At 38.7% G+C, this 15,148-nt stretch overlaps 1 protein-coding gene across 3 annotated transcripts in view; it reads right to left on the bottom strand.

The window, feature by feature from the left end:
* SVEP1 (sushi, von Willebrand factor type A, EGF and pentraxin domain containing 1) overlaps positions 1–15,148 on the bottom strand; it is a 231,939-nt gene that overhangs the window by 67,368 nt on the left and 149,423 nt on the right. For all 3 annotated transcript variants that reach the window (XM_030822826.1, XM_030822920.1, XM_030822868.1), the window contains exons 25-30: positions 13,150–13,307; positions 12,089–12,290; positions 9,828–10,003; positions 2,719–2,843; positions 1,576–1,699; positions 627–797 (exon numbers count right to left, since the gene is read on the bottom strand). In XM_030822826.1, coding sequence (XP_030678686.1) covers positions 627–797; positions 1,576–1,699; positions 2,719–2,843; positions 9,828–10,003; positions 12,089–12,290; positions 13,150–13,307 — 956 coding nt within the window. The remainder of the gene's footprint in view (positions 1–626; positions 798–1,575; positions 1,700–2,718; positions 2,844–9,827; positions 10,004–12,088; positions 12,291–13,149; positions 13,308–15,148) is intronic.

Below are 15,148 nucleotides of genomic sequence, written 5' to 3'. Positions count from 1 at the left end.
CAAGCAATCCACCCACCTTGGCCTCCCAAAGTGCTGAAATTACAAATGTGAGCCACCACACCTGGCCACACTTTGTATTTTCCTAGCCTTTTTAATTTTTCTTCACAGCTCTTGCTTCTAGCCCTTACCTTTATTATTTACTATAAATAAATATATTTATTTATTTTTCTGTCTCTCCTAATAGAATGTAAACTACATAAGAATAGGAGCTTTTTCCCCCCAACTGCTGCATCTCCAGGACCTAGATCAGTGCCTAGCACATAATAGGTACTTTAAAAGTTGCTGAATAAATGAACGAATAAATGCACTCGACTGAAGATGTCTCTCCCTGTTTTCCCCTCCAGCAATGACCCATCTATCTCTGGGCCTCCACCTGTAGGGTGTGTCTTTCCAACCCTTTCAGTTCCTTGCATCACCTTGGATGCATCCACAAATGGTCCCTTTGGATCCTAATCACCCATCTCCTTCACGATGCCCAGCACAGTTCATTAAACAAAGAAAAGGTTCAATGAATATTTGGTATATTTGCTACTGTGAAGTATTCACTCTTTGTCTAGCATTCCTGAAAAGAGTTCCTATGTTTTCAATATTTTTCAAAAGTCACTGCTTCAAGAAAGGCAGCTCACGTTCACAGTGAGGAAGTGGTTGTGTCCACTGTCCTTGATTCAGACAGTACTGCACAGGGTTCCCGACCAGCTGGAAGCCTGGATCACAGAACAGATTGATTTTGGAACCTGGCTTTAAATCTTCTGATGCAGTTCTCAGATGAGGCACTGACCCTCCTAAGCGTGGGCAATCTGAGGGCAAAGAACACAGGTGCAGAGCTTGTCAGCAACATAGTGGTAGCATCACCAAGTCAATGATTTCAAACTGTATTCTGTATCAGCATTTGAGAGCCACCTTACTGATGTGAAAACAAGTTAACATGTAACCAGATCACCGGCAAGCAAAATTACTAAAAAAAAAAAAAAAAAAAAAAAAGAAAAAAGAAAGAAAGAAAGAAAAAAAAAGGCATTTGAGTCAATAACTCTCCCTCTTTCAAAATATTTTAGGAATGTTAATAACATGTTCTTGTATAAGTTATCAAAAGCCATAAATTCTAGGACAGTCTAAGAAACTCATTTAAATAAATTTAATTTTATGATACAGTTTTGATCATTCAGTTTTAGTGTGCAGATTACAATATCCATCGCTTTTCTCCCTGTGCTACCTGTTCTGATACCTTCTACAAATTATAGAACCAAAAGAGTACCCCATCTCAAACAGGTGCATAGTATGTCGGTGGGCATTGAAAAAAATACCCTCATCTCTTCTCTAATCTTATTTTCCTGATTTTATTTTACTTTCATCCAAATTTCCTCCCTAATTATATCTTGTTATACAGAATATATCTTAGCATTAAAAAAAACAAATCCTTTGGATGAAAATAGGGTAAATACGAATTACTAGTTACAAAAAGTTGATTGACAGTCACATACAATTGGACTGATAGAGAATTCTGAATTGTATTCTTTTGCTAAACAGTCCCAGGGTGGTCAAGAGATAGTGGAGTCTATGAAAGAAGGAAATTCTCACCAGAACAAAATATGCTCTTAGAATCAATCTTCACTTTCCCCACAATTCCCGACAAGAAATCAGGCCATGCTAACACGTTTCCTTTACTGAGTTCCTCTGGGCAGGAGGTAGCCAGTGACTTCACCTGAAAGTTTAATAACACTTTAGATAAGCCTTACTTGTTCCATTAAGATGGAGTTATTATACGTTAAATTAGTCCTATTGAAAACATTCACAGATTTTTTAGAGATGGGGGTGGAGGGAAGCAGGTATGATTTCAGGGGCAGCAGGAGATTCTCTTCCGGAAATTTCCCTCTCTCCCAGCTCTATCATTCCCTCTCCCAGCTACTTCTCCCACTAGACTCATTGTTGTCTGAAATTCTGAAATCCTACACCTAGAATTCCCTATGTAAAGCCATGTGGTTTGTTAAGGGGTTGTAGGGGCTCTGCCCTTCTTCATTCTATGTCTTTGACCTCTGACATAGAATTGAGGAAGCTGAGGCTTAGAGATTCTTAGAGGCTCAGCCTCTGTAGTAATAAGAGCGAACATTTATTAAGCCTTTACTATGGGCCAAATAATACCACAAATGTATATGTAGTATTTTGTTCAGTCTTGTCAAAACTCTGCTATGTAGTTCTATTTATCTTTTATAGATAAGAAAACTGAAACTTAGTGAGATGGAATAACATGTTCAAAATCATCACAGTGAGTTTGGGGTAAGACTGGGATTTGAACCCCAGCTGTTTGACTCTAGGCTGGTTTTAGCCACTAGGTCATATGTTGCTCTCTATGGATGATCTCGTGCCAGCCTTAAATTTCTGCATCTTCAGTCAGAGGGATTTGAAGCATTACTCTTTATGACTTTCTCCTGCTTCTTTGGTGATATTCTTAAATTTTATTGGAAAACATTATTTTGCAAAATCTAAAATAATGTTTTCAAATAAAATTTAAGAATATCACCAAGAAACTAAAAAGGGTGTTCACTGAAAATTACTGTAACTTCTGCCTAACTTCATCTATAACCACAGCATCAAATGATACTGGTGATAAATTCTGATAACCAAGAGCTTACAAGAAGTTATGTCATCATTAGGCTGTTCACATTTTTACTAGGTTTGTACCTTTGCATCTCATTACTGTCATACACTGAAAATGGAATTGACCTGCTGTGGAGACAGGACATAGTCCCAGAGGTTGAGCTGGCTTATGGAGCCCACAAAAGACTCAGCTGGGCTGAATCCCTCTCCTTTTTTGTCTTGCTCTTGCCCCAGAACTAATGCACCACCACCTAAGGAGAGAGAAAGAAAAAGAAAAGGAGGAAAACTGGCCTGATGGTCTGTTATTCCTAAAATCTAAATTTAATGAAAGCATGGATGATACAGATAAATGAAAGAAAATTACTGAAAAGCAAAATTCTGTAAATTTACTGCAGGTTTTATCAATAAGAACAAATTCAATGTTTTATATAGCAACTTAAAAATAGACAGGATTTAGAATGTTGATTTATAAACCTGTAACTACAAAAACTATATTCAATACATATATATATGCATATAATATTTTATGTTGACAAATTAGGTGTTATTTTGCTTACTTTCTTGTAGAAAATCACCCTCCATGGAAGTGGCTGCTCTGTATTTTTCTTATTCCTTAAGCTACAATGATATAATTTCTATCACCAAGTCCAGGGAACTTTCTAAAGTTGCCAGGGGTCTCCTAATTGCCAAATTCAATAGAAATTTCAGTATTCATCTCTGTGACTTCTCTGTATCATCTAAGCATTTCATCCTATTCAACTTGCCTTTCTGGTTGTGCCAGACAGTCTTTGCCTGCACTGCCAGACTTACCCTCCACCCTTCTCCACTCAGCTTTGTGTCCCAAAGGTTGTCCCCCTGAGCTGCATCACCCGGCTTCCTTGTCCCCTGGCTTCTCTTTGTTTCTGGCCAGTGAAGAGCCAGCATGAGATAAGAAAATGGGATGAGAGAGAACTTGAATCTCCTGTATCCCTTCCTGCCAGGCAACCAACTAGGAGTGGCTTTTTCTTCTATTTCTGAAGAGATCAGGGGATTCTCTCCAGCACTACAGGTTCCTAACTTCTGGCAACAATGCCTAACCCTTGTCACTTCAGGCCCATCCCTTACAACCATCTGTTGTTGCTAGTCATATGTGTTTTACTGCCATATTTTGGTCTTCTTAACCATGCTCACACCTTTGAAAACAGCCCTTCATTAAACTCACTTTAGTGACACTACCTGTTTCCTGCCAGGAGCCTGACTTGATTGCAGTACGCTTGATTTCTATCAGAGCATTCTGTCCTGGTTTTCTTTGAACTTTTCTGCTCATTCTCAGTCTCCCTTCTCTGCCTCTTAGAAGTGATCCCAAGATTCTGCCCCGTGACTTTCTTCCTTTAACTACTCTTTTTATTTCAATAGTTTTTGGGGAACATGTGGTTTTGGGTTACATGGATAACTTCTTTAGTGGTGATTTCTGAGATTTTGATGCACCCATCACCTGAGGTGTGTAAACTGTACCAAATGTGTATCCTTTTATCCCTCACCCACTTCTCACCCTTCCCTAAAGTCCCTAAAGTCAACTACTCTTTCAATTTGATCTCACTTGTTGGCCAATCTATGTCCATAGATCCCTCCCTCATGATTTCCCGATCTACGTGTTTTTAAACTGTATTAATAATTTTAGTTAATACATGCACAGAAAATTTTTAAAATAAATTATAAAGAACTCCTCTTACTTAGAAATAATTAAGTTTTTTGTATTTCTTTCCAGTTTTTATTTTGTTTTAGTGCATGTGTATGTATGTGTGAGGTATTTTAAAACACATAACTCAGTATCTTACTATACAGAATGTTTGAATATTGTTGAAGGTGTTGTGAGACCATCTTGAACATGTTCTCATTTCATGAGTTTTAGTAGTTATGCTATTTTTTTTTTTTTTGAGACAGAGTCTTACTCCTTCACATAGGCTAGAGTGCAGTGGTACGATCTCAGCTCAACGCAACCTCTACCTCCCAGATTCAGGTGATTCTCATGCCTCAGCCTCCAAAATAGCTGGGATTACAGGTACGCACCACCACATCCGGCTAATTTTTGTATTTTTAGAAGAGACGGGGTTTTGCCCACCGTCACCACCCATGTTGATCAGGCTGGTCTCCAACTCCTGGTCTCAAGTGAGCCAGCCACCTCAACCTCCCAAAGTACTGGGATTACAGATGTGAGCTACCACGCCTGGCCTAACTATGCTATTTTAACACATGAATGGACAACAAAACATAATTTGCTTCATTAATTAAACAGCCCCTTATTACTGGATGTTGTCCTTGTTTCTAAGTTTAATACTAAAATAACACTGAGATAAACATGTTTATATATAATTATACGTATGTTTGAATTATTGATTATTTCCATTAGATTGATTTCTGCTAGTTAAACTGATGGTTACAGGCAAAGAATTTCTCTAAGGCTTTTGATGCAAGTTTCTAAATTGCTTCCCAGAAAGACTGTATCAACTTACATTCTTGCCAGTGCTCTATACACCAGTTTGCTATGCTGAATCCTAGCCAGTTTTATCGTGTCACTAAAAACAACTTCGCCAATTTGATATAAAGCAGTATCAGACCTATATCTTTAGTTGTATTTTTGTGAGTAGAAATTCAACATAGACCTCAAACTCAGTATGTCCAAAACCATATACACAATCTTTTCCCCTCTCACCAACTCCTTTTCTTAGAATTCTTACCTTAGCTAACAGACACTTCAATAAACTTGGTCACTCAAACTGAAGCCAGTCATTCACTGCTATGCACTGAACTGTGTCCCCGACAAATTCATATGTTGAAGCCCTAACTCCCACTGTGGTGGTATTTAGAGATGGAGCCTTTGGGAGGTGATTGGATTTAGATGATTCATGAGGGTAGGGCCCACGTGATGGGACTAGTGCCTTCATAAGAGACACCAGAAAGCTTGCTCTGTCTCTCCCTGCCATGTGAGGATATAGTGAGAAGGTGGCTGTCTACAAGCCAGGAAGGGGGCTCTCACCAGGAACCAACCATACTGGTACCCTGATCTCAGACTTCTAGCCTGCAGGACTACAGGAACATTAATTTCAGTTATTTTTATTTTTTTATTTTTGAGGCAGATTGTCACTCTTGTTGCCCAGGCTGGAGTGCAGTGGCGTGATCTCACCTCACTGCGACCTCTGCCTCCTGGGTTCAAGCAATTCTCCTGCCTCAGCCTCCCGAGTAGCTGGGATTACAGGCACCCGCCACCATGCCCGGCTAATTTTTTTTTTTTTTTAGTAGAGACAGGGTTTCACCATGTTGGCCAAGCTGGTCTTGAACTCCTGACCTCAGGTGATCCACTTGTCTCAGCCTCCCAAAGTGCTGGGATTACAGATGTGAGCCACTGCGCCCGGCCAATTTCGGTTATTTAAGCCACTTTGTGTATGGTAGTTTTTTATGGTAACCCGAGCAGACTAAGACAGCCACGAAGGGTGTCAATTGGAACTCTGCAATATTTATGGATTCTCAATCATCCTGGCCATCCTTATGCCTCTGGTCAGCAAGCTATTTCCTTACGTGGTTACTGTAAGAGTTTCTTGGTTTTATTTTCCTGTTCCTTCGATCTACTTTTTACTCTTCCATCGTTGTTGATATTTTAAAGATAAAAATGCTTTTTTTAACCAGAAAAGAAATATACGTTCATTATGAAAATATCATAAAGTCAATAAAAATCACCTGTAGTCGCACCACTTAGAGAAGAGATAGTTGAAAACAAGAACACACTAAATTAAACGAACACAAAAAAACCCACCGCCCCACCTCACTTGATAATGCCATTTCCTTTTGAAATACCTTTAATGTCTCTTAATTCACTGAAGGAGAAAATGTGCATTTCTTGGGGAACATAAACAGGCTCATTACAGCCCAACACTATGTTATGTTTCAGCTTCTTTCTCTATCATGTCTTCCTTTTCTTCTCTTCTATATACACTATGCTACTGCTTTGGGGATCAGCCAACCATTCTTCCTCACACAAACCCCATTCATGGCTCCCTGCCTCTGCATGCAGAGCTCCTTCTGTCTGAGCTGCCTTTCCCTGTTCTTCTGACTCATCCTTCAAGACACAGGCTGGTTAAATTCAGCAGATGTTTATGAAGCTACCAATAATGTGTTGTCGACAATACCAGGCACTGGACTTACACAGATGAAAAAACATTTCTTCTTCTACGAGATGATAATTCTAAGGGAAAATTCATACATAAATACTTTCCGATACAGTGTGGTTAATGCAGCAATGGAGGCATGCAGAGTCAAAGAAGAACTGAAAGAAAAAGCTCAGTGAGAAAGGGCTGGGCTCAGGGAAATCTTTCAGACCTGGATCTTGAGGATTAAGACTTAATCTCATGCAGAAGGAAGATATAGAGAGTTTCTAGGCAAAGGAGTGGGTAGAATGCCAGAAAGAATTCTATAGCGTGATGTGTATGGTAGATACGGAGGGTGTCCATCCACATCCCCTGAGGTCCCCTCTTCCATTCTGAGTGCTACAGCTTCTAATGGTCCCACACCTGCTCCGTCTGTGGGCATGTATGAATAAGCTAATCTAAGTGGTGAAGGCAGAAGGGGCCATGAAAAGGGCACAGCCATAAATTAAAAGAGGCCATAGGAACGCAATTTGAGAGACTCATTTTAACTCTTCTGGAATTCTGTTTCTTCATTTCTAAAATAGTAGCATAACTACTCTTTTAAACTCACATGATCATTGTGACAAAAATATTGTGTAAATTTTGTAAAAATATTTGGGTAATTAGGCATAAATGGTATTACAAGGAAGTTTTGGTTTTGGCACTGGCTTCCTGTTCAAGCATATTTTACAAAGAGGCAGAGGATGATACACCACGTTTTAAATTTATCAAGAGTGATTTCATCAAAATTATCTTATTAGATATTGCCCTAGTATTATAAAATAATGACATGATTTTCAAAAGCAGCCTCTATATTAATCTCCCAATACTCCCATCTTACAACAACCTAATATTTCTAGTTTGTCTCTGTTTTTCTTTTCTTCCCCTCCAAATTAATCTCCCCAATCCATTTCTTCATAAATCACCCTTGCTCCCTAAATTCATTAAACATCCTGAGCCTCCTTCTCTGCCCTCTCCTCATAGCAAAATGCATGTGTCCTTGACTCTACAGTTCTGTCCTTTGAGTCTTCCATTTCTGGAACCTTAACACTCAGATGTTGCCTTACTGGCTGGATTGGCGCTTGGCAAATGCTCAGTGTGTGGATACACATCCAAGGATCTGTCTGTATGTTTCATTCCTCTCTTCAGTTGTTCTGGGGTTTAAGGAAGAGTGGCTTTCTCTTTTATTTTTCATTTGTCCCAAGTTTCCCTCCCAGGAGAAGCATAATAAATGCTTCTTAGAGTTCAGATACTAACTCTCAGTGCTGTCCCTGCACTGGGGAGTCCTTTTGTCCTCTGGTTAGAAACCTCTTTGTTGTTTAGGAATTTTCACATACACCCTATTACTTTTTTCTGCTCGTGCCCAGAACCACCTAAGCTGCCCTTCCTGCCATCTCCCCCAGCCATCTTAAAATGCTTCAGTAACTCCCTATTGATTTTAGGGTGAAAACCTCAATCCTTAACCTACACCACATGGCTTTACGTGATTTGGCCATGTCCACCCTCTCTACCTGCATGCCTTGCCTTCCCTCTTTCAGCCTGCATTTCAGATACATCAATCTTTTTCTAGCGCTTTCAACAAGGCCCAGTCTCCTTCACTAAATTAGTGCCTGATCATCCTTGAGAGTTAGTGACATCTCCACAAGCCTCGATGGACTCCCCATTCTGCATCAGCTCCTTGGGTACAGGCTTTCATAGAATGATGTTCCTTTCCTCCATGGTGCTTGCCTCAGTGTGAAATTACACATCATTTAGTGTGATTATGTGATGAACACCTCACTCCCTGACCACAATAAAAGCATCTGGAGAGCAGGGACCACGTGACTTTTGCTCACCATTGGGTTTCCAGTGCCTTGCATAGGTGCCTGGCTCTCCTAGTGAGTGCTTAGGACGTATTCTTTACATTCACAAGTAGATCAATTTTGATTTGATCTGCATGGATTTTTGTAGTATTAAAGTGAAACAATGCATGGACAATAATTTCTTTCTTTCTTTCTTTCTTTTTTTTTTTTGAGACAGAGCCTCTCTCCATCGCCCAGGCTGGAGTGCAGTGGCGTGATCTCGGCTCACTGCAGTCTTCGCCTCCTGGGTTCAAGCGATTCTCCTGCCTCAGCCTCCCGAGTAGCTGGGATTACAGGCATCTAACCACCATGCCTGGCTAATTTTTTTGTGTGTTTTTAGTACAGATGGGGTTTCACCATATTGTCCAGGGTGGTCTCAAACTCCTGACCTCGTGATCCACCCTCCTCAGCCTTCCAAAGTGCTGGGATTACAGGCGTGTGCCACCGCACCTGGCCAATAATTTCTAATAAATAAAATAAGTATTGTATTTGAGGTTTCGCAAAGGTCATCTCATCACAGTTTTATGAAGTTTAGTATTTTTGTGCTACATTTATTAGTATACTGATCCTAGTTTCATACAACTTACTTCTAGAATATATTAGTCAGTTTCTAATACTTTAATTCATTTTTGTCTATTTAATTTCCTTTCAGTATACCTGAAACAAATGAGCAAAGTAAAAAATAATGTCGTATGCATATACTTCTATAGATGTATCCAGATAGAACAAGCTTATTGCCATGTACAATGCTGAGAACCTGGGTCACCTAATGAAATTTAGTTTGCAATTCTTCAAACTAAAACTCCTGGGATATTTATTAAAAAGTATTTTTTAGAAGACAAGCCAAGATCTATTTGAAAAGAGCCATAAAAGATGGATAGCAGTAGTCCTGCTTATATACTGATTACAAAACAATCCTTAAAATAAACAAAAAATACCAGTAATTAATCTCCTTGGAAGACAGTTTAGCAACCAGCTGTTAGTTCAGCATGCTTCTTGGTAGTCTTAATGTAGATCTTCAAAGGCATTTCTCACACAGAGAGGCAAACAGCTTACCTAGGGAAAAAAGTTTCTAATAACCCATAGTTAGGATAATCAGGGAGTAGGAAATGAGAGAGATAGCTGTTAATCTTTGTTTGAAATCAAGGACAACAATGCTAGCAAACCTGATGTTCATTTAAGCAGCATTACCTCTAGAGTCCAACAGAATTATACTCATTTTGTTAAAACATACCAGGTATGGGCAAACCAATAGAGAGGCCAGCACCACCGTCAGATAATTTCCCATCGATATAGACTTTCCAGATGCCATTGGCACTTGTCCAAGTGATTGCAATATGATGCCATCTGCCATCATTCACCGAGGGACAGTTTGTTATCTTTTCCCTGCCATTCACATAAAGAACCCAGCTGTAGAGAGAAAGATTCCAGGGAATGTAGTCATTAGCCATATGTTGCAATCCTTACTGTGGGGCATGTTACTATTTTTCCTCTTTTTCTTTTTTTGTGGGTAAAGTACTTTGTGTAAACCCATTACTCTTTTTTTTTTTTCTCCATTTGGTCACATTTTGTAGAAGCAGACTTGATTTACTAATTACACTTTATTGTAGCTCACTGAAAATTGGTTTGTGTTTCTTAAACACTGAGGGGTAGGAAAAAGTCTTAGGATGAGCCAGGAGAAATTGCTCCAATTTGAGACAGTTTACCAACTGGCTGTTTTGGAGAGAATGAATCAAGAATGGAAAGGGTGAGAATTGTGTAAATGTCAGACTGACATCCTTCTTCCAGAATGTAAGTTTCTTAAGACCAAGAACAAATTTCAGATGTTTCATAGATACTTCATCAAACAAACAATAAGTCTGTTTGATGGTTGCTGCTATGATATGAATATTTGTGTGCTCTCAGAATTTATATATTGAAATGTTATCACCAATGTGATTAGGAGGTGGAGTCTTTGGGAAGTGATTAGGTCATGAAGGCTCTGAAGAGACCACTTGTACCTTTGCCATGTGAAGACAGAGTAAGGAGGTGCCATCTGTGGACAGGAAAGTAGGGCCTCCCCAGACACTAACTATGCTGGCACCTTGATCTTGAAGCCTCCAGAACTGTGAGAAATATATTTCCATTCTTTACAAGCCACCAAGTCTATGCTATTTATTATAGCACCCTGAATGGACTAAGACAGTTGCTCATGTAGTCATATGTCAAACAAAGTATGCCGATCCAAAGAAAAGAATAATTGAAACAACAGGATGGCCAGCCAGAAGATGTTTCCAATAACTGTGTCGTTCAAGGAAATGAAAAAGCTAATAAGCAGTTTAAAGTAAAAAATCTTCAAAATCAAATGGAGAAAAAGAAACGATTAGAAAAAATTGGTAATGAAGATAAAAATTCATTGACTACTTCTCCCAGCATCTTATCAGATCCTGTTTACAGATGTTTATGAAAAAATAATATTTTTTGCAATATTAATGGTTTCCTTTCTGCATTTTTCCAGTTTCTCTCCTTATTCAAAGAGGCAACAGGTTCTCTCTTTATATATATTTTGCCTCAAAGGAGGATTTTTGCAAATACTAAGAATAGTATTCGAGGATGCGAGACTTCTACCAGAACAGTGAGATTCTCCTGGATTGGGGATAGAAAAAAAAGCTCGGTGGGTTTTGAACACCAACAACCTGCTCATAAGTAGGCCAATGATTTCAGTGGATCTGAGAGGAAAAGGCCATGTGGTGCACCGCAGAATCTAACCACACTGAAGTTATGAACCTGAAGTTTTGCCAAGGATTTCACATGTTTAAAAAAGCAGTGGTTTTAAAGGGACCACAAAGGCTGGGTCAGTGTACAGCTCAGTGATAAATAATGTGGACAGTTGACCAATGATGGAAGTCCTGCTCAAGTCTGTGGCTCTTTGGCAAGACTCTGGGTACAGCTAAGGTTGGCTCTCCTGACAACCCATGGGGATGGGGCCCTGGAATTGGAATTAATGGATTCTAAAAAAAAATATGCACGCTGAGTTTGTATACTGATTTGTATGCAATACACTTGTCTCCCAAGGGTCAATGATGTCACTGAAATCCCTTAACTTTTAGAGATCCTATTATATAAAAGAAAGAGAATCAGTATTTGAGTCAGAATTTGAGACTTAGCCCTGCTACTCCCAAGGTGTGAGATTTGGGGTAAGTCATTTAGACTTTCTGAAACTTTATTCTACTGTCTGTAAAATGGACACAGTTCCTCAAGTCATTGTGAAGATCAGATGAAGTAATACATATGAAAAGACTTAGTAAACAGCAAAACACAATACATGTTTGAGGTATTATCACTAACATTTTACCTTCTTACAGAACTTGTTCAGATGCTCCATTTGATTATTGACACCCTGCTGTTTTCTGGGAACACCTGACCCTCTACTTTCCCATTTCCCATCCTCAACATCAGTTCTAATTCGGTTCCAGGAAAGGTCTTAAGCATAGCCTTCCCGACACTTCTGCTTACCCATTATAATCAGTCAGGAGCAAGGTATTGTCACTGCCGTTATCAATTGCATAGGAGATTGGTGTTCCATAGTTCATGTCATCAGAGGATTTCATCCAGAAGGTACAGGTTAGAGCGTGGAGAGATGGGAGCACGCCATCTAGCATGACGTATCCATAGATGCCAGAAACTTCGAAATCCAGGTTAAAGCCTGTAGACTGTTCTGCAATGAATAAAAGTGTGCAGACTGTGGCACTTGAAAGACATTTCCAATTGTCAGAGGAAGCAGTACTATTGTCAAAGAAGCTCATTTCGGTGAATATGATTATTTATCTAAGAAGCAGTTTCAAAATTAAATACATATTATTTACAAAATACATACTGCATTCTTTTAAATAAAATAGCCATTGAGTATATAAGATAGGAAAAACATTCAATAGTGAAAGGAAGCAGAGAAACAGGAAGTAGCTGGAAGGAGAGGTGGAAGTGAAATGCTACTAAAGCCAGGAGATACTAAAGCGTGTCTGTATGCTGATGAGAATGACTCAGTAGAGAGGAAGTAATTGATGTCACAGGAGAGAAGGAGGAGGCGCTGCAAGGGCAACATGCTGCCCTACTCAGGATTCTGGCTTTTCCCTATTTCATGAGCAATTCAGCTCTGCCCCAAACCTGCATAGACCACTCAATAAAACAAGTCTTACAGCTAAAAGACTCTAGTATCCTGAGAAAGTATTTAGATTTGATCTGTTGATTCTCAAACATGTCCATGGATTCTCACCTCTGAAGTCAAGCGGCTTATCAAAGTATCCTTTCTATTATAAATAAGTAGAACGGGAAGAGTTCTAAAAAATTAAATTTTCTCTATTTCCCCCCTAAATTTTTAAGCTTTAATTTCATCATCTGTGCCACTGAGGATAATAGTAGTAGTACCTAGTTTGTTGGATGGCTGTGAAGATTAAATGAGTACAAAGTGCTTGGCATAGTTTTTGGCCTATGGGCAGTGCTTGCTGCAGGCAAAATTGGTATTGTTATTATATTACTATTGTTAGTATTGTTATTAATAACATTGAGTTGATACATACCTGTTTCACACCTTTTGCCTGAAAATCCTGGCTGACATTTACAACTGTATGAATTTAATTCATCCACACAGGTGGCCTGATTTCTACATGGGTTAGACTGACATTCATTGATGTTCAATTCACAGTGTGATCCTGTGAAGCCAGCTGCACACAGGCATCTAAAAGAAAACAAAATGTTGTAACAATTAGAATAGTTGTAGGAAGTCTCCCATTTATGATAATCTTATCTCAAAAGACTTTGAAAATCAAAATGCTGGAACACATTTTCCACATCAAAACAATGCTTTAATTGCAGGTTACTTTTTCCAGTTCACTTGATTAAATCTATGTAAGACAAGATGTATTAGAAATGTCACAGTAGCAAAAATAAAGTAGAAAGTAGTTCTGGTCCAGGTGAAATATAATTCATACATTGTGGTTTCTCTCCTCATAGGAGTTATCAGAAAAATATGAAAAGTTCAAATGCTGTTCTAAAGGCTTTTATATGTTAAGGCAATTTTCATAACAATGAGGTAATACTAGTATTATTCCCATTTTACAGATAAGCTAAACTGTGGCTCAGAAAGATTAAAGAATTTGCCCAAGTTCTATTGCTACCAAGTGGTGGAGTGGGGTTTTGAATCAACCGATATCCTTTTTCTTAATCAGGATGCTATGTAGTTTCTGTGCTATGCAACAAACCATTTTAAACTCATCAGAATGGAAAGTATATCTGGTAATGTCAAATGTTGACAAGAGTGTCATAAAATAGGAAGTCCCATATAATGAGTAGGACTACAATTTGGCAATGTCATGAGAAGTTGAGAGTTTGTGTTCCCAGAGCCCTATAAATCCGCTTCTTGTTTTCTGCTCTAGGAGATAATTGCACAAGGTGCACAGGGACCCATATAACGAATGTTCATAGCAGCATCATTCTAAATGTCTATGGAGAGGAGAATGAGAAAATGAATCATAGTGTAATTAATTCCATCATGTAATGGAATACTAAGGAGCAATTGGAATGAACGAACCAGAGCCAAATGTAACCACCTTGATAATACTTGAAAATATCATGCTGAGTGGAAAAAAAACCAAATTGCAAAAAGAATATGTATGTTATGATACCACTTCTGTAACATGTAACTTATATACTGTTTATAGAAGTCATATATGTAGCAACATACAAAACCCAAATAAGAAAGATATATTCAGACTTCAGGATGGTGATTACTGCTGGGGGAAGAAGGTGAATATGAATGTGTGTGTGTGTGTGTGCACGTGTGTGTATGCATGTGTCTATGTTGGAGGAAATCCAGCCCTACCTTTAGAACTTATGTCTTTAAAACAAAAGATGTGAATCAAATATGGCAAAATACTAAGGTTTGATAATCACAGTGATCAGTACATGACTTTTATTATTGTAATTTTCTGTGTGACTGAAATATTTTGTAATTTAAAAGGACTGGTCCAATAAATGCGAGTTAATGTTATTGTTACTAGCACGTCATATGAAGACCTCTTTCATATTGACCTAACAGTGACTAATAGAAATAACTGGTGTTTGGGGGATTTAAACAAATCTCAGTTGGAATTGGGGGATCTTTACTGGGTCTCTGCATTTGATGGTAAATCTATTTTGACTATAATTTCACTCACCTTTACCCTCCTGTGTTTGGTGTCTTTACAACACTATCATATCCTCATCTATGAAATAGATTCACTTTGTCAACAACCTACATTCCTTCTGAATTGGGAGCGTGTACCTTCCCCTTTCTTCTAGTTAGGATTTAGACAACTTTAGTATTCATCAATCGTTTTAAACCCAGGAAAGAGTTTGGAACTCTTGTTGTTCATTTGGAAATTTCTCATTGCCTACAGTTAGGTATTATATGCCAGAAAATGTCAAACACCCTTCAGAAAGCGATGCTACATGGTAAGACCTCACTACCATATTGAAGGTGAAACTCTCATCGGCAGAGTTGCCTTCTTATTTCTTCTGGATAGTGCCTTGGCTGTTTGT

This window comes from Nomascus leucogenys, chromosome 1a (assembly GCF_006542625.1).
Source record: "Nomascus leucogenys isolate Asia chromosome 1a, Asia_NLE_v1, whole genome shotgun sequence".
In the NCBI taxonomy this organism is placed as follows: Eukaryota; Metazoa; Chordata; class Mammalia; order Primates; family Hylobatidae; genus Nomascus; species Nomascus leucogenys.
This window is presented reverse-complemented; position numbering and strand designations above follow the sequence as displayed.